At 33.3% G+C, this 22,711-nt stretch overlaps 1 protein-coding gene across 1 annotated transcript in view; it reads right to left on the bottom strand.

Annotated features, from left to right (window-relative positions):
- The window catches only part of KIFAP3 (kinesin associated protein 3), a 61,881-nt gene that overhangs the window by 21,932 nt on the left and 17,238 nt on the right, over positions 1-22,711 (bottom strand). Inside the window, exons 11-12 of the mRNA XM_087930520.1 lie at positions 16,181-16,281; positions 7,302-7,410 (exon numbers count right to left, since the gene is read on the bottom strand). Of these exons, the coding sequence (XP_087786646.1) occupies positions 7,302-7,410; positions 16,181-16,281 (210 nt within the window). The remainder of the gene's footprint in view (positions 1-7,301; positions 7,411-16,180; positions 16,282-22,711) is intronic.

The raw sequence follows: 22,711 nt of genomic DNA, 5'->3' as shown, positions 1-22,711 counted from the left end.
ATCTACTCTGAACTTGAAGATATGCCTATCTATCAATTTGTACTCCCTGGTCTTGAAGGTCTTGCCACAATTTCAAATTTTCTTGTGCATCCAATAAGTCCTTGTATTTAATCATCTTAGTAATATCCAAATTATTTGGGTGGATCATCGCTTCCATTGTTGAAATCCAGATTGGTATCTTTAAATAATGTTTTTTCCTTATTTTCTTCCAGTTGCTCAATAATGCATCTCTAATTAAATGTCTGTGAAAGTATTACAGGGTAGTTTTCCCGATATGCCATAAAAAAGCATGCCACCCACCCCCCTGTAAGTCATGGCCTTCTAAAACTAATATTCTCTTGTTAAATTCACCCATTCCTTCAACCATATGAAGGAGGCCGCACTATAGTACAACTCCCAGTTTGGAAGGGCCATGCCTCCCTTGCTCTTCATATCTTGCATTGCCTTTAAATTTATTCTCATTTTTTTCTTTTGCCAAATGAATTTTGTGATTATTTTGTTCAGTTCTTCAAAATACTTTTTGTGTACTTTAATTGGTATTGTCTGAAATATATAAAGAAATTTTGGGAGAATAGACATTTTAATCGTAGCAATCTTACCTAATAGTGAAAGTTGCAGTTTACCCCATGTTTCTAAATCCTTCTTTACCTGTTGCAATAGTTTGTCGTAATTATTTCCTTTAGTGTTTTGCAGTGTGCTGTCAGCCATATTCCTAAATATTTAACTTTATCACTTGAAATCCCATGACCTTTTCTAATTCTAACTTCTGTTTTCCTGTTTGATTTTTAGTCATTAATTTCATTTTCTTTCTATTAATTTTTAATCCTGCAACTACTCCAAATTGTTCTATCTACTTCATCAGTTTTTGTCCTCTTTCAATTGACTCTTCAATAACAAAAATCATGTCATATGCAAATGCTTGCAGCTTATATTCTTTCTTAACCTTTAATCCTTTTATATCTGGATTCTGTCTAATATATGTTAATAATGTTTCCAATGATAATATGAAGAGCAGGTGTGAGAGTAGGCACCCCTGTCTGACTCCTTTCTCTATTTTTATTCCTCATGTATCGTAATGTTCGCCTGTATCATAGATAGTATAATAATATTATAATATTTTCAAATTTGGTGCCTAAGCTCATGTTATAAATTCTTTGTATTAAAAATTGCCAATTCAAGTTGTTGAAGGCCTTCTGTGCATCTAAAAACATAACGGCTATTTGTTTTTCGGGGTGGGCTTCATAAAATTCCAGAACATCTAGTACTATTCTTAAATTATTCCTGATTTGTCTGTTCAGGAGAAATCCATTTTGGTCTTGATATAAAAGGTCATTCAAAATTCTTTTTAATCTGTTTGCAATAATAGAAGTGAATATTTCATAATCCGTATTTAACAAGGAAATTGGCCTATAGTTTTGTATATATTGGGAATCCAAATCTTCCTTCGGGATCAGCAAAATCATTGCCCCCCTCCATGAGTCCAGCATTCTGGCTGCCAATAAGACATCGCTAAAAACTTCCACCATAAGGGGTCCTAATAGTTCTCCTATTGCCTTGTATAGTTCCCCTGGGATCCCATATGGTCCCGGAGATTTACTATTTTTCTGGTTCTTTATTGCTGTTTTCAATTCAGACCAAGTAATCTTTGTTTAATAATTCTTTCATCTCTTCCCCAATTACTTTATCCTTCATTTTATCTAAATAGTTTCTTATCCTATCCTCATTGACCTCCTCCTTTTTATATAAGTCTTAAAAATACTTATGGGCAATTTCTTTTTTCTGTTCTATCCCCTGTTGTGTATCTCCATGTCCATCTATTAATTGGTAAATCAATCTTTTTTCTTTCCCTTTTTTAAGTCTATAGGGCAACCATCTCCCTGGCTTATTAGCGTGCTCAGAATAAATTTGTCTAGTTGTATTCAGATTTATAATCATTCTCTCTTGTTCAATTAAATTCAATTTGTGTTTAATTATTGTCATCTGGTTTTGCATCTTGAATCCTTTGGAGTACTATGTAGATGAATTTCTAATTCTTTAATTTTTTGTTGTAATTTATTTTGCTGGGCATATTTTTCTTTATTTCTCTTGGCATTATAAGAGATTGTTATACCTCTTATTACTGCCTTCATTGTGTCAAAATGTTTTGTTTCGTAGTTGCGCCATTGTTATTTTCCTTTAGGAAATACTTTAATTCCTCCTTAAGTTTGTTCATATATTCTTTTTCTCTAGTTAACTGCGTATTTAATGTCTACCTTTTCCTGGTTTTTTTTTCTACCTTTCCAGATTATCTGAATTGGATTGTGGTCTGTCCATTCATTGGGTAAGATTTCAGTCCCTTTTATTTCATTTGCTATTTCCCCATTCATCCATGCTATGTCAATTTGTGTCCATATTTGGTGGGGGTTTGAATAGAATGTAAATCCTTTTTTCTCAGGGTTTAACTTTCTCCATATATCAATCAAATTTAACTCCCCCACCATTTCCATACATATTTTTGGAAGCTCTCTCTTTTTTTCCTGTTCCTCCACACAATGCTGTGGTCATTTTGGTAATCAGCAATAGCATTAAAGTGCTCTATGATACAAATATTTCTTTTTTTTCCAATCCTACTATTTTTTCATATAAATACTTAAAAACTCTTTTTGCTCTCCATTCGGGGCATAAATTACCACTAAAAGGATTGGAATAGCATTGATCCAGATCTGCAAAACCAGAGTTCTTCCATCAGGATCTGACCATATTAACTCTGCTTTCATGTCCTCTTTCACATAAACTGCAATCCCTTTCTTTTTCCCAACATCTGCCGGTGCAGTAAATAGCTTCCCTAATTTCGGGCATTTTAAATGTTTCATCTGATTTCTTTATATGGGTTTCTTGTAGGCATACTACTACGTCTGCGTTTTGCTTGATTAATTTGGCTATTGTCCTTTTCCTTTTTATCATAGAGTTTAAACCATTTATGTTAATTGACAATATTTTCCTTCTTCTTACATTATTTAATTTTGTTTCGCTCTTTGTCTTGTGACTGATCCAGTTTCTCTTTGTGCCTCCTATCTTCTTCTCTCTCCTGATGTGGTTGACTATTTCCTTGGTTTCCTAAAGCTCCATATCTGTTCTTATGTTGGTCTTGATCTTCTTGGGAGTTCGTTTCTAATTCATCCTTACTGCTCTGCTCTTCCGGGCCTATCAACCTTTCATAAAATTCCTGGGCCTTTTCCATAGAATCTATTTTAATTTTCCTTTCCTCCCACGAAACTAACATCCCCTCTGGGATTAACCATTTAAATACAATTTCTTTTTGATTTAAGTGGGCTGCTAAAAATTCATAATTTCGTCTTTGATCTCTTACTCTTCTTGGTATTTGTTTGAAACCAAAACTTCTTTACCTTTATACGTAATTAATTCTTCTTTTGATATCTTGCATATAGTGTCCCGGATGTTCCTTCTCGCGAATTGTATATGGACTTCTCTTGGGCATTTGTGGCATCTTGCATAATTTGTGCTAACTCTGTAAACTCCATCAAACTCTCTCAAGATGTCATCTTTGTCCTTTTCCAATAGTTCCGCCAATATTTCTGCCATTACCTGTCCAAATCTTCTTCTCTTGATTCTGCTATATTCTGGAACCTCAAGTATGTAGCAGCCTTGTCCATCTCTAGGTCGATCAAGGAGTCCGCCATTTCCTTGCTCACATTCTTTAGTTGTTCATCTACCCTTTCCAATTTCCTTTCAGTTCATTCTGTTCTTTTCTCTACCTCTTTTATTGTTGCTTCATTTTTCTCCAAGGCCTGCTGTATTATTCCAACTTTCACTTCTACTTTGAAAATATCTGCTTTCATTTCTGCTTTTAGTTTCCCCATCTCTTCTTTTAATCCATTTATATCTGCTCTCATCTCGTTATGATTTTTCATCATTGTTTTTTGCAACTTCGACATCGATTCTTGTAAAGTAAGTAGGATCGATTGGATCAGCTGGCCATTACTCCCTTTCCCGAAGGCAGTTGCAGCGGTGGTCAGAAATGGCCACCTCAAAGGAGAACTCGACCGGAAAAGAATGTGCAGGAGGAAGATAAGAATGAGAAAGTTTTGACTGACCGGGTTAAATTGCAAAAGCAACAACTAAGGTACCCTGGAATTTAAATTTACAAAAAAATAACATCACTCCCAAAGAAGAGTCGGAAGCAGTGAAGGAAAGTGAAAAGCTTTGGGTTTTTTTTTCCTTCTCTCCCTTTCCCTATACTGACAACTAAGAGATTTAAATAAGAAATCGGAAAAATCTGCTTTGACATCGACAGGCAATTAAGCTGAAAATAAAACAAGATGTCAAAGGGATAATAAAGATTTCTGGACACTAAAATTTTTTTTCATAAGCAGGAAGGGGAAAAAAAAGAATAAAAGGGCAGGATCTGGAAAGAGGGAGGAGACTGGAATTAAAAAGAATCTACAGAAAAACTTCAACAAGACTTCTAAAAGATACATTTTTAACTGAAACTTTGTAACAGTAGAACCACAGGAAGAGAAAGTGAAAAAAAGAGCAAAAAGAAACAGCTTGCCTGTATTTGGATTACTTGGTGATCTCTGGATTCTTGGTTATTGCATTTGAATGACTAAAATTAATTGGGTGGTTGTTTAAAAATTTATACAATGGCACCATTTCTGGGTGAATTGAAAATGGAACTTAAAAAGTATAAAGAAGATGCACAAGAAGGGAGAGGTTATTTTGGCTTCATATTTCAATTCTTAGAAATGGAGATCTGGAACTATGAGAAACAACAAGAAATGTCTGCAAAACAAGAAGACTGGGACAAAGAAGAAGCCATCTTTAATGAACAAGCAATTTTATGTGGGGAAGAAAAAGGAAAGGGGGGAAAGAGAATGGAGAATTTAAGACTTAAAAAAACAACCAACGAAAAGAAAAATAATTTGAAAAATAAGTATAATACTGGAAAGCAACAGATAAGGGGAATACAGAAGAGAGAAATAGAGGTAGAGAGACAAGGAGGTAAAAAGGGGAGAGAGAAGAAGGAAAGGAAAAGAAGTTACAAAGGACCGGAACAAGATATAGAGAAACAGGACCTATTTAGAGATAATGGGTGAAAATTTAACTGAAAAAGGGATTCTGTAAAGGTACATAAGATTGTATTGTTATATTAGTAATAGAAATAACTTTAGAAAATTGGAAACAATGTATGATTAAAGTCAGGGATAAAATATTGTAATTTAGTGAAATGTTTGTTAATAAAATAAGTGAAATAAAATAAATGAGAAAACTGAATTTGGAAGGGAGGGGAACATTTTAATTAGTTAATGTTTTATAAAATATAAGTGAAGGGGGGAAATTAATTATGGAAAGCTTATAATTGTTCACATAGAAGTATGATATTTAATTGAAAAGTAATGTTAAAGAAGTTAAGATTTTAATGAATATTAACATTAATGATAGAATTGAATTGGAATGGAATGTGTTGTTTTAATTACATATATTTATATTTTTTTCTTTTTCTAAGAATATAGTGTGTATTTTAAGAATGTACCAAGCAGAATCCGAATGGAAGTTATGTATTATATTGAATGTTATAACTTTAGGGTATATATTGAAGCCTAAATAAAAGTTAAATGGATAAACTTAAAAGATATAAAGGCGTCATACTCCAATCAGTAACTACAGGAGAAACTTTGTTTAATGAGAAAAGATAATATATAATTGAAACAGGACAGACAAAAAATATAAATATAATGATTTGAATTGAGATGAGATAATTAAAATAAAATTGAGAATATTAAAACAGGGGAGAAGCTATGCACAAAATGTAAAACAGTAATAAGATATGGAATAGAACATAAAAATGAGCATGAAATTGAATTTGTGTCTGTACGAAGAAAAGTAACCCGGGATTATGCTACTTTCAAAAAAGATGCTTTATTTGTATTTCTTTTGTGAAAACTCAAAATAAAATTTACAAATAATAATAATAATATAAATAAAACATTTTAATAGAACATTCCTTTACATTAATTTTTTAAAATTGCTTTCTACAAAGAGTGTTTCTGAGACTTTTTTTAAAAAAAGAACAAACAATCCATTATTTGACAGTTTAAAAAATTGTAAATAAATCCAAATGTAAATTAGCAGCTCTGATAAGACATCTATTAAAATTATTCCAATGGAGGCAGAGTGAATGATGCTCACACACTGATGAACAAGACATATTGAGGACTCTGGATGACTATCCCCATTGGCTTCCTATAGATACAGAGCAACAGAACATAAAAAATAAAACCTATAGGATCCCACAACTCAAAGATACTGGAATGGAATAACATAGCAATTATTCACTGTCAATCTCTGGACAGCCATTTCTTACAAGTAGAATTGAACTACACGGTGCCTACAATTCACAGACTAATGAGCCATTCCAACAGTAGTCTGTAATCAATAATGTCTATTCTAAGATCCACGAGAATAAACATGATAATATTTTCCTGGCCTTTCTCCCACTAAAGATCATCAATCAGCACAACCAAGTTTTTTTTTTCTATGCCATATCTAGGTCTTAAGCCAAAATGAAACAGATCCAGGTAATCTATTTTCAAGCCCTTTTCAGTGCTCTCATGTCTAAGGTTTAGCTAAATTTTTCTTTAGGTGAAATACCATTCCCAAAGAACAATATTAACAGATTTTCAAATGTATCAGATTATTTTAATACAAAACTAGAAGAAATGCTGATAATTATTCCTCAGAGTACTAGGATTCTGAATACAAAGTTTTGAATATATAAACACATAATACTATAAGATATGAACTAAATAATTCAATGGTAATTTAACTTGATGTATAAGCCAAACGGAAGCCAGTTTTGTGTTGTGGTTAAGGCATCAGGCTAGAGATCAGGTGAGTGACTCTGAGTCCTGATTAGGAGACCATGGCAAACCAATTTCAAAAAACCTTTCTAAGAAAACTGCAGAGACCAGTCCAGGTAGTGTCTAGAAATCAAAAATAAACAGAAAGCAGAAACAATTCTTTTTAAAAAAATATTATATTTAAATATTAATACTTCACTCCATTTCTCCCCTTCCTATAAATTACTCAGCTTAAATACAATAATTTTGGAAGCCAGGTAAAATAATGGATAATTACATGTAATTCCAAAGCACAAAAGGATTCTATTATTAGAGGAAAATGCAAGTCTCAGAAAATATTGCCTCAGAAAATATTTTATGCAATGAAATCTCTCTAAAGCCAGCTGTTGTTTGTTATTTTGCTCATAGTCAGCAACCTTGAATATACTCGACAATACTCACCTTCACAAATTAGTTGTACATTCCTCTTGTTAGCAGCTAAATTAATGCAGAAGGAAATGAGTTCCAGATCAACACGTTCATCAGGACATTCCAACAGCATCTTCATTAGCTGGCAACACACAAATTTCAATCTGTTAAATTTTCAGGACATCTATCTGAAGCAGCATTAATTGAAGTATTTTCTCCTTTAACAGAATAGGGAAATCTTTTGCTATGAAAGACTATCAATCTACAGAACAAAAACAATGGAGCTGTAGTCAGAGGCAATTGATGGGTGGGGATGTTTTAGGAGATTTGATAATTTGTTAATATGGCTTTGTCATCTGGCCTGGGGATCTGGTAGTAGTGGCATGGAGCCTGAAGAATGGCTGTAAGTTGGTGAGTTTGATTGCACTCTCCTCCAGATTATCTTTTTATGTATAGTTTTAATATTTTTTATTGTTTTAATGTTTAATGATTCTTATTTTTTGCTACTTTGTTTTGTGCTTTAACTTTGCATGCTACTTCGTACGTCATTCAGAGATATGTATGTAACATGGGTGGGTATATAAATTTACCAAATAAATAAAAAAACAAACAAAATCTGGCTGGTTGACTTTGGGTCAATCACCTCTCAGCCCAACTCACCTCAATGGTGGTTGTTATGTGGAAAATAGGAAGAGGAAGGAATATTAGACATCTTTGTCACCTTGAGTTATTTATAAACATAATAAAGGTAGGATTAAAAAATGTAAAAACATATTTCTTTCTGTAATCCATCTCCTATAAAACAATCTCTCATAAACACAAAGTAGGAAAAAGAGCAAGTAACATACTTAACACTATCTACAATAAAAGATCAAATGCCACTAGTGTAACAGATGAACTTTTGTGAAAAGTACTTTTCTGAACATATCATGATTATTACAGCTGATATACAAGCAAATATATAAAACAGCGAAATAAATAACTTAAATTACGATGGAAAATTACTCAAAGTGCAAAAATGAGAATAGCCAAAAATTCTTTAGGTCTAGTCATTTATTATGCCTTGATGCCTATAAACTAACTAACTCACTCACAGTTGTTTGGGGGAGGGTACAACACAGTAATTTTTTTGCCATTTTAAAACTGAAGGAATAATTGATTTCATTAAATTCTTATGATCTTTGTTAATATATTTATTATCTATAACCAGTGTCAGTATTTATACATACTCTGGAAATCAGAAGCTGAATTATTTATTCCCGTAGATATGAGGTTTGTATCACAGCAGCACTGCAATCACCTCTCCTAGTATTTAAAAACCACTGGCTCTTACAATATTGCTCTTTCTTTAAGCTACAAATCTACTACTACTACTTCTACTGGCTCTTTCTGCACATTAACAGGAAATGCCAGCAGGTACTCTAGATCTTGTATTTCTAAGAAAAGCATGCTAAAGTGAAAGATATATTTCTATCTCTCAAACCATTTCCTGTAAAACTGCACTCTTGCTCTTTGTGTTCTGAAAGTAGAAACTTGATTTATAACTCAATGTTTAGAAAGCTGCTTGAATATAGACAAATTTCCCATAACTATTGGATTAATTTTCATTGGATATTTTGATGGGGAAAAGAGCTATATCCAATTCAATGCACATTTTATTTCTATACAAAATTAAAGCACTGACTTTCAGTACAAAGTTTCTAAAGAGGCTTTCTGCAATTCAAAGTAATCGTATGTATGGCTTTTGGTATCATATTCAAACAACCAGCAATGGTACACAAATGAGTTTAAAAGTCTTGCTTAATAATTACTAATCAAGTCAAAGATTTATTTCTTTCATTCTGAAAAGCAAAGTGTTGAGGCAGAAAGGCTGCAAAGTTGATTTAAAACAAAGAGGATATTTTTTGTTCTCTATTAGCTTTTTTTGGTAATCAAGTCTATCACATACAGAATTTTCTCTATTTTTCCACAAGAGGATAGAGAACAATAAAAAAAATATTGATTGTGAAAATGGGCCTCAAGAAAAGTCATATAATATAGAGCTTTCCTGGAAATTGGACTTCCAGTGAAGAAATGACAAACTGAAGACAACTCTGCCAAAAAAATAGTTTCACCAGACAAAACTAAGACTGATCTGAAAGTGGATTTAAAAATGACAGGTTAGAAGAATGATGTGGAAAAAGATGCTACACCAGACATACAAATGAAACCAGCTTAATGAGTAAAAAGATTTACAAGTAACAAACCAAGACAATCGTCTGGATAATATTCCTAAATTGGATTTACAAAAAAGCCTTGTTAATGCTTTGAAGAATTTGTGAGAAGAGACAAGTAAAAATGAAATCAAGTTCTACAGATTTATTGGAAGGGTTTAAAGATCAAAAATATTAAAGGTAAAAGAAAGGTGTATAATGTTTGTTTTATTTGATCAAGATTAAAACAGGTATGTTAATATTATCTCTAGTAACCCTTACAAGATTTTTGCTGATCAGGACTGAAATGTCATTGTTTTAAGAATTTGTTTATAGGCAAGACAAGAGATATATAAAGATTATTTGTTCCATTTTAAGAGAATGTGGTAACTTACTAAAATTATTTATACAATTTTATACATTTATTTACAAAAGTATGAGGAAACACTGTAAATCTCTATCTGGGTCCATAAATAAGATCTTTAGCCAATAGTCAAATACTTTAATTGCTAGATGACTTTGTATCTGCTTTACTGCTGAAGTTGGCAGTTAATGGCTACTGCTTCAGCAAAACACAGAAAACAAGAGTTCCTATGGCACAGTAAAATTTTAAACAGAGTATGGATCCACCTGGTGGCCAGTAGCTAGTATCTTACAATGGCCAAAGAAGGCATTTATGGTCATGATCTGCTGTTGTGGTTGGATTACCAATTGAAGCCCCCCTTCTGCATGCAGAAAAAGCTGTATGTCAATCTACGCCTCCCGTGGATGTAAGGCTTGTCATTGGTTGCTTTCCTGCACACATTATAGGCTTAATTAATGCCCTTGGTGGCACAGTGGTTAGAATGCTGGACTGCACGCCACTTCTGATGCCTGCAATTTGGCAGTTCAAATCCCACCAGGCTAAAGGTTGAATCAGCCTTCCATCCTTCCGAGGTGGGTAAAATGAGCACCCAGATTGTTGGGGGCAATAGGCTGACTCTGTAAAAACCGCTTAGAGAGGGCTGTAAAACACTATAAAGTGGTATATAACTCTGTGCTATTGCTAAGTGCTCTTGCTGTTGCTAGATCTTATATTTGAGGCTGATTTTAACCATGTTATTGTAATGTAGGTACTGATACGAAATACGAAATGCTTGTATCTACTGCTGTTTGTCTTTTGACTGTACAGTTCAAATTATTAAAAGGGACTAATTGTTTTAAGTTAATATTATATCATTTCCATAAAATGGGATGATTAGATTTATTTTTAACTTTGGACATATGGATCTGCCAGATATATAGCCCGAATTGTACATTTTGAAACTGGCTTTCTTCCAATTAACAGCTTTTCTAGTATCTGTAATAAAACTTAAACATCTTATGAACAGCAAGACTCTGACTCTTTTAGTTCTAGTATAGGTCTGGGTGAAGGCTGACATTTGAGATACCTCTGGGAAAAGTTAAGTGTAGATGTTTGTTTTACCCCATCTGTGCTAGAACAAACATCCAGCTTTGATTGCCTCTTTCCCATTAGTGAAACTCCGAAAGGAAATATATTCTGCTCTAAATCATCCTTCAGGCTGCTAGTTACTATAGGTTTCTGCAGGGTGGGGCTAAAGGCGGTGTGTGCATGTGTAGTGTACTGTATATATGTGCTATTATTATTTATTAGAACCTGCTGTAAGAATAATGAAACCTGAAACTTAATTATGGCAGTAGAGACCAACATGCAGTAATATAATAAAAGAGGGTTTTTTAAAGAAAAAAAATCACATGATGAAAAAAAGGGGGGGGGCAACTTAAAAACTAACCAGGGTAGAGTTAAAAATAATAATAAATTAATAGGTAACTGATATTCAAAATAATAAAACTTGAAATTGAAAGAATATTTAATACATTATCAGGATGCTATTATACCCAGAAACTTCATTTAAAAGGGTCATAAACCTATTTCTGCATATTTACAACTGAAAATGAATTTTTTATTTAAAAGATTATTTAGAATATGCCATCACTACTAAACTGTGTTCCTATACAAAAAAAATGGAAGGAGGGGGAGCCCTGTAATTTTATCTAGAGTAGTTCAAAGTTTTTAGAATAATCCTTTAGTATGAGTTCAATGTTTCCCATTATGTCTTCATTTAATTTGATTGCTACTCGTGCCGCTTCAAAGGAAGGTATAATTACTACCAAATAGGAAATATCAAAATTAAATTTGTTCTGCTTTTACTGCAACCATTGTCATCTTTTCTTCATTTAGAAGGAGAGCAATAAAAGGGTTACAACGGGTACAACGAACGGAGAGTAGTTTTCAATCAGACAAGTCCCACATTGAGTATCAGATGCCACAGCGGAGGACTAGAATCACTGTGTCTAGACTCTCTGGCACCTGACTTCACTTATTTACCAGTGACCAGAGGCCAACCCCCAACTGCTTTCATACACCTCAGTCCAGTTCTCTCTATTGCCTGCTCAAACATCTTTGAATGATTATGCCAGACCTGCATGCCTCTGACTGACTACTCCCTAACTCTAATGTTTGAAGTAAAGCTCTGGTTTCTTCAGCAGATAATCGAGGACAAAAGCTAAAGGAGCTGTCAACTGAGGACGTTTACCAGCATTAAGCTAAAAAAAATAGATCAAAGAGGGACCAAACAGAAAAGCATAGTGGAAAACATGTGGATACGTCAGTTGCAGCTTGCCTACTATTCTGTGGAAGAATATTAAATATCGCTATGACATCACTGCACAATCATGCTCTTTGATTGGCCAGACTATTACCTATGTGCTGTTACAAACATATGGTTTATATTTGCACCTATTTAAATGATGCTTGTGATAGTGGGATCTAAACAAGAATAGACTTAACTCTAACTACAATTTCATCCATTAATCTACAGAAGGCTTGAAAAAGTTTTCTAGTGATATTGCATTCTTATCAACTATTAAAGTGATGCAACACAATCCTATGATTCTATACCTGAAACAACAGAACTTCAAAAACAGAATTAAACAATGAAAGTTTATTTGATACTTCTATATAGTCTGCAAAGTTATAATAAACTGGAAACTTATAGTTTACATTTCTGAAAAGGAAGACTTTAAGTCTCAATCTCACTTTCATGATAATTATGCAAAAATATGGAAAAAGGAAAAAGTAAGAATCTAATTTTGGACTATTTCTAAATACTGTATAAGAATTATCAATAAATAGTGTCTCTACAGAGCAATGGTAAAAGCAAGTACAAGTAAAAACCACAACTAGGAGCAACAACTCATTTGTTACGCAAAGCAGTCAGTAAGTGAAACCATGAGTGGGCTTATGATCTTACTTCAGCTTTCCTTTTGTTTATATATCTGCTAAGGTCATAAATGCTAGGAATGATTGTAAAAATATTTCTTCATTATTATTATATTGTGAACAGCAACTGTATAAAGAACTGTATAAATGAGGACTACCTATAGATGTATTTCAGTTACATGTGAACAAAGTAAATGACAAGTGATGTAAATATGACAAGTGATGTAATTATAGACTATATTGAACAGACAATTCTGATCAATTTAGCTGCAAATCATATGCTTTTAATTCTTCATTTATTAAGGCATAGATGCCACATTGAGACCATTTTGCTTAACAAATTAGAGAGGTAACTTGCCATAAAGTAAATAAGAGAGAAGTTTAATTATAAGGGGAAAAACAGCTACAAGTACTTTGAAAAATCAATTGAATTTACTAAATAAACATTTACTAAAAAAAAGTTTAGATATTAAACTCTATTGTCACAAAAAAGAGCACATTTGAATATTACTTATTTTAGACTAAAGTCTATAATAAAAATCAGTTCTGTTCATACTGTGAACAGTTCAAAGGCTCATTAGTCACCCCTTCCCCATCTACCCCCCTCAGTGAAGGCAGAAAACTATAAGACAAGATCTTCTCAAATGTAGCCCTAGACTTATGGAATAACCTTCCAAAGAAGCCTCTCTGTTGTCTACCAGGTGCTTAAAAGACAATCCTTTTCTGCCAAATATTCTAGATTTTACACATCACTTCCATTTATCATTTTATTGTCATATTAAACCAGGTATCATTGACATTTGAAGCAATGATCTGAACAGATACTTCACCAGATTGTAACTATCCAATTGTGAACATTTTAACAACAGACTGTAACAGATCTATCTATATTATACTGTATATATTATAATTTAATCTGTCAAACAATTATCCATTGTTTGACAGATTAAATTATAATATATACAGTATAATATAGATAGATAGATAGATAGATAGATAGATAGATAGATAGATTTAATTTTATCAGATATATTTAATAATTACTAAACGTGCTGGTATCTGTATATGTCCTTGGGGCTTTGGAATGCAGGCGGTATTCTCATGGCTTGCCTGGTGAGTTTCCAGCAGCTAGCCTAGAGCCATTCTGTGCCCAACTCAACATTCTGAGAGAAAATAGCTACTAATTATTTTCTATCACATGCTTAATACCCAATTTTAACAATAAACTTAGAAGTTCTTTATTTTTTACTGGGATAGAGCTGCTCCAAACAAGATTGCTGCACAATTTCTGGGTCCTCCAGGACTTAACTCCTACTCAAAATATAGGTAGCAGCTACGGAATGATTTTCCCCAGATTAATCTAGTGCACCAACTGTGCCCTTTCTTAGATTGAGATTGTTTTCTCATAGTCTCTTATGTCTTAGTCGCTTAGCATGTACATTCTTCATGGATCTGCCTTTGACAACCACTCAGAAGCTGCGGCTGGTCCCAAATGCAGTGTGATAAGAAATTATGGACATACTGTATGAGCTGCATTCAGTGAAATTCAACGTGCTGGTTGTAACATATGAACCCCTTAATTGCCTTTCTTCCATTGTTTATTGCTATTCAATAAGATCAGACAGAATAGCCATACTCCAGGTCCTATCTTCGTAACAATATCTTCTAATCAGACCTAGGTAGCACCTGCACTTTGGAATCGTATCCTAGCAGATTCAAGTTGCCTCAAACTTGAATAGGTCTTGAAACCTAGCTCTTCCTATAGGTGTTGGGTCAGGAAATTGTATTCTGTTAAGTGTATTAGTCCCCATGCTTTTGCCTTCATTTTATATTTATTATACTGAATGTGTAACTTGTATGCTGCCTAAAGTCATTATAAATTAGACAGATTACAAATGAATGGACGATTCCATCCAATTAATACAAAATTTTATTAGATTAAGTACAAAGCTGCAAATTTGTTGACATTTGGGAAGACATGTTGAAACAATTGTAAAATATAACTCTATAGTAATTCAATTGAATCTACGAGTTACTAAAATGCTCATGTCTGTAACCTTTAATTGGGTGAAACAGTGCATCATAAGGCAATTTTTTTCAAGCATGGTATCTCAAATGGTCTAACTTACAGAATGCCAAGACGCATCACTTCCTTGAGAATGAAATTCTGGAAAGTTTTTGCCATTTCAGAACTACCATTCTGCTACAGTGATGTTATCCTCATTTATAACAGTCCCTGATGCCTACCCACAAGTCCCACATGTGACTGCTACTGACAGCAGAAGCACAGCACTGAGTTGAGACTTGCAATTTCCTTCCTGGGAACTTTGCAGGGAAGGTTCCAAGTTGCTGGGGTAAGTCTCCCATATCTATACAATCTTTGCTAGTCCCTCTGCACACACAAATATATCTGAAAGGATGACCAATGGGTCAAAGGCTGTCTAGTATTAATTATATTATTTTCAGGGCTGAATCAAAACAGATGTTAGGAATAAGAGATTACTATCTTATGTACACTCACAGGAAAGTATGCATTAAACTCAGCAGGACTTTTTTTTTTCTAAATCAACATTCACGATAAAACAATCTCTTTTTCTCTGTTTGTATGAGTGTGGAAGGGAGCGAGTGTGTAAGCAATTTGTGTGTGTGTGTGTAATACATTTTATTGCTGAAATGTTGAATTATAGGCGCTTGAAAGAACAAACTTCCATAAACATCTCTTAAAAGTTTCAGAATGCCTTCATTATTAAATATATATTTCACACTGTCAAAATTTATGGTGGGGATTTCCACATTTATGTATCAAAATTTCATTACAGAATATGAAATAAATATAGTGGACATGATCCAACATAAATAGCACTGTTTACAATAAAGTAAAATTTCTAAATGACTGGACTCCAAAAATACTAAACAAAGGTTAATTTGTGCAATAATTAGACTCATGTTGTACATATTGACATGTAACTGGAACAGTAAACTATCAACAAAAGAATAAACAACAAAAATGTTTTGAATGAACCAGATCAAGAATATTAAGTTACTGAATTTATCAATACAATCTAGTGCCTTTACTGAAAAATGAATGGAAATGTAAAATTACAAGGACCTCAAAGTTATTTCAAAATCTCAATAGCAAAGTAGGATAAATATATCTCCAAAAGTTGCCCTGTCTGAGATATGTATAAAATTCTTCTTTAAAATATGTATTTAAATATATCATTATAATTTAAATAGTGCAACCATAATTAAAAAATAGTTTAGCATTTGCATATAGAATTAAAGAATATTCAACAAAACTGAAAGGACAAAACCAGCTGCAGAATTAATATTATCCTGTCCTTAAACTTTACTTAGAGACCCACCAGCTCTTGATCCTTGTTTTAATTTAAGGACTTTCAAGATAGAAATAGTATGAAGGAAGAAAACATACCAACCTGAGGTATACAGTCAGTATAAGCAAACATGGATTTAAAACGATCATCCATGCTTATATGATAGAGAATGCACATAGCCACTTGCTTATAATTTTCATTTCCTGTGGGAGAAGGAAACAAAAACATTTAACAATGAGCATCTATATGAATTAGTCACATCTGATTTACATTTAGCCACATTTAGGAACTCTTTTCAATGCTTACAGAAGGAAGGGTTTTATTTTGAATGATAATGACTTTTTTTTAATAAAAGATTTTCAGGGAAATCTCATACTAAGAGAAAAAAATCAAGGAATCAGTTTACAGAGAATTTTGTGTTGCTATTATGTGCTGTAGATTATTATTCTTTATACTCACAGATAAGACAACCATAGGTAAGTTAATCTTGAATTTTTCATTCCAATATTGCACCAACCATATAGAAATTGATCCTTGAAATTTTTATGTTTTAATTATCACAATTGGTTTTTTCACAGGTGATGCATTTTTCATGTTGTCACCATATTCAAGGATCAGCTTATCCACAGATGGATTTCTCCATGAATATATGAGGGCACTTTTAGAAAGTGCTACTGTACATACCCGTGTTTCTGAGAAAATAAGACCGGGTCTTATATTTTTTTGACTGCCAAAGAAAGCACCAGGTCTTAATTTTGGGGAGGTCTTATATTTTTACCAATTTTTCCCGTACCAGGAAGGGTGGTCGCGGTGAGCTGCCCCTCCCACTTAGCACCTCCATGGCCTCACTAAACAGCTGATCTGTACTTTCAGAGCCTGAATGTCTTCTTCAAAACAACTGATCTGAGCCTGCATGTCTTTTCTAAACAGCATTTTCCTACCGAGCCTACAGCGTTGCAATCCTGGGATATGCTGAAAGCTTGGGGAGGGGGAGCCTTTAATACAATTGGCAGGAAAATGGGTAGGGGGATTTTCCTGCCTGTCCTCTTTTTCTTAAGCTCAGCACAGTCTGAGCAAAAGAGGACAGGCAAATCCCCCTACCCATTTTCGTGTGCGAGTGTGTGTGTGTGTGTGTGTGTGTGTGTGTGTGTGTGTGTGAAAGAGAGAGAGAGGGAGGGAGGGAGGGGGGGAAAGGGAGAGAGAGAGAGAAATGGCAGAGAGAAAACACTTTCAAACAGCGTTGCTTGCAATTCTTTTTACTCCCCTCCCTCATTTGTTTCTCTCTGTGTCTCTCTCATACACAGAGAGACATTTGATTGTTTGAAAGGGACAGGATCAGCTGATCCGTGGGCAGGGGTTAAGGGGCCAAGGTGACTGGAGAAGGGAAGAGCTGCCTACTGGGCTGACCATGCCCACCCCTTCACTAGGGCTTATTTTTGGGGTAGGCCTTATATTAGGCTCACCCCACAAAATCAGAGGCAGCTTACTTTTGGGGTAGGTAATATTTTTGGGAAAACATGGTACATTCACATAAACCAAACTCAATTTGGGGAGTATATTCTAGAGCCTAAATTTCTCAGTTTATCCATAAGTCTATACTTGTGGTTTACTTTCCTCATAGGTATTTCATCTTTAGAGTAGGCTAAATCTTGCAAGGATGTTGGTACTGTAAATTACCAATTATTTTCCCTTTTATTAGGATCTCCTGTTTCCCTAACCCATCAATTTAACAAGCCTAGTAAAAGCCTGTTTATTAGTTCTATGAATAAGATTTGAAAGGATTGATAGAGTTGTATACAGAGTGAAGTGGAAAAATAAAATTCTTCATGCAGACCACGTACAAATACCTTAGGCACAATTCAGTTAAATGTTTTGGACTGGAATCAATGTGAGTAAAAAGTACTTTACTAAATCTTATTACATTATGGAGAAATTCTATAAAATTATACCTTTCTAAGCAAAGTATATAGAACATAAACATTAACTTTCCAATAAATGGGCAATTTTGGATGAAGGTAATTTTTCATGTGATCCTACAATATACTTATTCAGAAACATTTGTCCTCAAAGTTCAGATAATGAAAATACTCCTGAAAATCAACTATGGAAAGTTTCTGGATTACACACTTTACTTTCATGCAAGTAAAAAAACTAATGAGATTCTCAATATTTTAACAAAAAATATTTTTGAGCTTTGTTATCCCTATGTTGTTTAGCCTTATTGAACTGCCTGATTCTCATGTTTAATAAAGGATTTTATTTCTTTTCTAGGTATGAAAATGTACCTTTAAAATAAAAAAAAAACCTAAAAATTTTCCATATCCTATTTATAGTCATGGTCTCCATGTAAATGTCAGGAAACAGCTAAGCAGAAAGTAGGGATATCATCTCTACTTTCCTTAAGTGCAATGGCCTAATTTTAAAATAGTGTAAGTTTCAGTTTATTTTTCAATAAATCATACTTGGTAGGAAATTAGAAACGGACCAGTGGAAGGTACAAGTCGGGGGAGGGGGTCTCTCATTCTCTCAACCGCATCATTTGCCAGTGAAGATTAGAATAATCAACACAATCACCCGATGCTTTCCACCCAATACATAAATTATGTTATACTATAATTTTATAATAATTTATATTTATAATATTATAATTGTATAATTATGTTATCTTTTTCAGGAAGCCACTGAAGAAAATGAACAAGAGAATGTTTCTGGAACTATGCCTATGGTTTATAATGAATTTACAGGTTGTGAGCTGTAACTTGTCCACCATTCTGCTTAAGTATTGGTAGTGCTATCATTTGTTTTATAATAGCAACAACAAAAAAGAGCAAAAGTCCATTGGTGCATGACTGAAAATGAAAATTAGAGTCATCTGTAGAGGCCAAGGAAGTTTTTTAAAAAATACAAAAACCATCATTTTTAAAGATAGAGAAAAATATTAGAAAATGTTCATTAAAATGTGTCATTGAGATAAGGTTTACTAATTAGACTTAAAACCTGAGCCCTACAGATGCATTACAGATAGACCTTAACTTACAACCATTCATTTAATGATCAACGTTACAATGGTACTGAAAAAGTGACATAATCAGTTTTCACATTTACAATGGTTGCAGCATCCCCATGATCACATGATCAGAATTCAGATACTTGGCAACTGGCATGTATATTTATGATGATGGCAGCGTCCTGATGTCATATGATCAGGTTTGCAACCTGTGAAGCAAAGTCACAGAGGAAGCCAGATTCACTTAACATTATGTTACCAACTTAACAACTGCAGTGATTCGCTTAACAATTGTGGTAAGAAAGGTCATAAAATGAGGTAAAACTTACTTAACAGCTTAGCAACAAAATTTTAGGGCTCAATTGTGATTGTAAGTTGAGGACAACCTGTATAGCAATAAATCTGAATAATGATGACCTCATTAATATTGTGGTTAGAAATACTTTTTGCAGGAATTTATAATTAGCTAACCAACTAATTAGTGTGAATTGTGTTCAATTGTCTTTGCATTCATTATACAATTTGAAATATTTATTCCCAGATGAGATCAATTGATCCTCAAAACATCAGTCATTAGCAGTTGTAACTGACTATTCTATGTAAGATATTGCCATTATAAAATATACTCAGTGGTTTATAGAAATAATACTGTTTAAATTTGCAGCTGTGGTTCATTTGGAACAGTTGGAGTGGAAAAATATTGTCCCTTGGGCTATTTTCACACCACATTTTCAACAAATTTAAAGTTGCAACTATGCATATCTTGGATCTCAAATTTAAAATTATTCCAAGCTTTTGAACAGTAAACCACAAAATATCAGTTGTGGAGCAGAACTGTTTTATTTTGCTCATAAGGACATCATTCCTATAATTTTAAGGCTAGATTTTTCTAACTTGGGACTTGTCAACCTCATTCATCAAAATCAATGTGAAGCATCTGACCTAGAGAATGCATTGCAGTGATTGAAAACTCATATATAGATGCCAGAAATATATGCTTCTGGAGTCAAAATGTGTTAAGAGAGATATTTAGTAGTAGTTTTCTTGGTATATGAAATGCTTTCCCTTGCTGACTTCAACCATTCCAAATAGACAATAACTGAGTTGACACATGGGCACATACATTGTATTAAGCCATAATTGTTTGGTTTCACTCGGGGTTATGTATGACTCCAGGTACTATGATTTGTAAACACAATGGTTGAAATTAGCCTTCCTCAAATTCATGTCAATTCCTACCTCTTAGGGAATTGTGTTAGCTATGCTAGTTAAGCTATTCTGAAATTGGAGAATTTAGTTTAGGTCTCCTGCTGATTGGTTTAATAGTTTTTAGTGGGTTTCTTATGTTTTTAGTTATCTTTTATTGCTTTTGTATTTTTCATTTCATTATGTGAGTTGGGTGGCTAAGTGAATGGAACAAATTATTGTCATATGTGAAATGCCTGCTGAATATTATCAACTACTTTTTACTTTCACCTAAAGTTGGCATTAAAAACCCTTTTTTTGTTGCTGTTAAACCATTTTTTGATTTCTGATTACTGCAGGAGTTACAAATGTGACACAACGATGCCGCTAGAGAGATTAGGGCCAGAATCTATGAAACGATTTATGAAAGTCAGCAGGGTTATTTGAAATAAATTTGCGGATTCCACCAAAAGTTTAATACACCTACAATTCTGCATCACTTTGGTTGCTTAAAGGGAAAAAACCCATATCACTGTCATTCATTAATTAAGATACTGAATTCAGAAATATAATTTCCTTAAAAATATACATTAACTTTTGTGGACGGTACCTCACAAGTAAGATTTCTTAAATGTGCACAACTGAAAAAAGTAGTAATTGTTATCTTCATTTACTACCCATGTTTGGGAGATAAAAGATTTTGCTGTTACTTGTCTTGGAAGAAAATATTTATTACTTTGAAAAATAATTTATTTAGACATTGCAAGCAAAGTCACTAGCTGTGGAATACCTAGACATACCAAAATATCCAGTTTGATATAGTGGTTAAGAAGCTGGTCTAGAAACCAGGAGATTGTGAGACTGAGTCCTGCCTTAAGCAAGAATGTGAGCTGGGTGACTTTGGGCCAATCATTCTCTTTCAGCCCAACCCAACTCACAAGGTGCTTGTTGTGGGGAAAATAGGAGGAAATATTATGTCTTGAGTTACTTATGAAGTAATAAAAGTGGTATAACAATTTAATTAAATAAATAATATGGGGCAGAACACTCTCCTGTGAGATATTATATTATATATTTTAATTGTTTTTAATAGTAATTAAGGTTTTATTTTAAGTGTTTATTTTATTGTATGCTACCCAGTTATGTCAGTGAAATGAGCAGATATATGTGCTTCATAAATAAATAAAAAACACATGGAGGGGGAGCTGACATAGATGTTGTACATAGTAGCACAAAATCTACCTTCAAAATAAATCTCTGAATAGTTATCACTGTCCGCAGACCTATTTTTTTTATTCTTCATATGTTACAACCAATTACTGCTAGGAAGAAATGGACACCTCAGGCAACATTCACACACAAAATATTGAAACCAGCTGTAGCAGAATTGCTGTAAGAATGAAGGTTTTTCCATTTAATTGGAAAAACAAGAGGAAACATAACATTTTACTGCTATGAGTAACTTCAAGCAATCTTGATAAGATATTGTTGAACTCTTAAGGCAGGACATATGCTTTCTGTTATGTTCTGCTGCATCTAACTTTTTATTGTTTGCTCACTTAATTGGGTTTGGAAATCCATGTTTCTTTATAGGATAAATTAGACTTAATTAGAAAAACACTGCTGCTTTTAATAAGTAACTCCTTTCTCATACATATGTGTAAACTGCTTAATATATAGTTTTAAATTCAATATGAAAAGGACAAATAGTTGTTAAAAAATAGCTTTTGAAAGGACTATTCATAAAAATAACAATGTTAATAAGGTGCCATAGCTGAGACAGAAGAACAATACAAAGCAAAACATAAAATAGATTAATATAGCAGGCCTCTTGATTAAGGAGAATGAAAAAATGATAACATGGCGAAAAGATAAAAATCATTTATAGCAGGGGTTGTCACAGAGTTCCAATTTTAAAATGTCAATGACAAAAAATGTGAAATTTTGAGCTGATTATCAGAAATAATAATATTTACTCTCCAGTAAAATTTCACATTTTTAAGTAGCATCTTTAAGAACTTGTGGAGATTGGAATGTTCTAATGAATACATAATATGTATTTTCTTATTATGGAACAAAATAAAATGCATTTCTTAACTTTCATTGTATGTCTAACAAAAAAGAATAGTCACTGTTTTAAAATATGAAGCAGCACTATAAAAATATAAAAGGAGTCGTCAAGATCAGAGCACAACTGGGAAGTATATACCAGTTACTTCCAGTAGGTTGCTCTGCAATAGCAGAATACCCTATTGATGCATTCTTCCTGCTACATAGAAGGAGTTTAGTTGTTAATTCATTTGACTTTTTAAAATTCGGCTTGTTTCTGCAGGGTGATGGGCAAGACTAGATTTTATAGTAATAACCTGATTGTTTTCACCTGATTATCTTGTGAATTTGTAATACTTTGAAACTGGAAATTGGGCACCAAGATTCTTTGT

This window comes from Pseudonaja textilis, chromosome 3 (assembly GCF_049901715.1).
Source record: "Pseudonaja textilis isolate UNSWEBS1 chromosome 3, rPseTex1.2, whole genome shotgun sequence".
Classification (NCBI taxonomy): Eukaryota; Metazoa; Chordata; class Lepidosauria; order Squamata; family Elapidae; genus Pseudonaja; species Pseudonaja textilis.
This window is presented reverse-complemented; position numbering and strand designations above follow the sequence as displayed.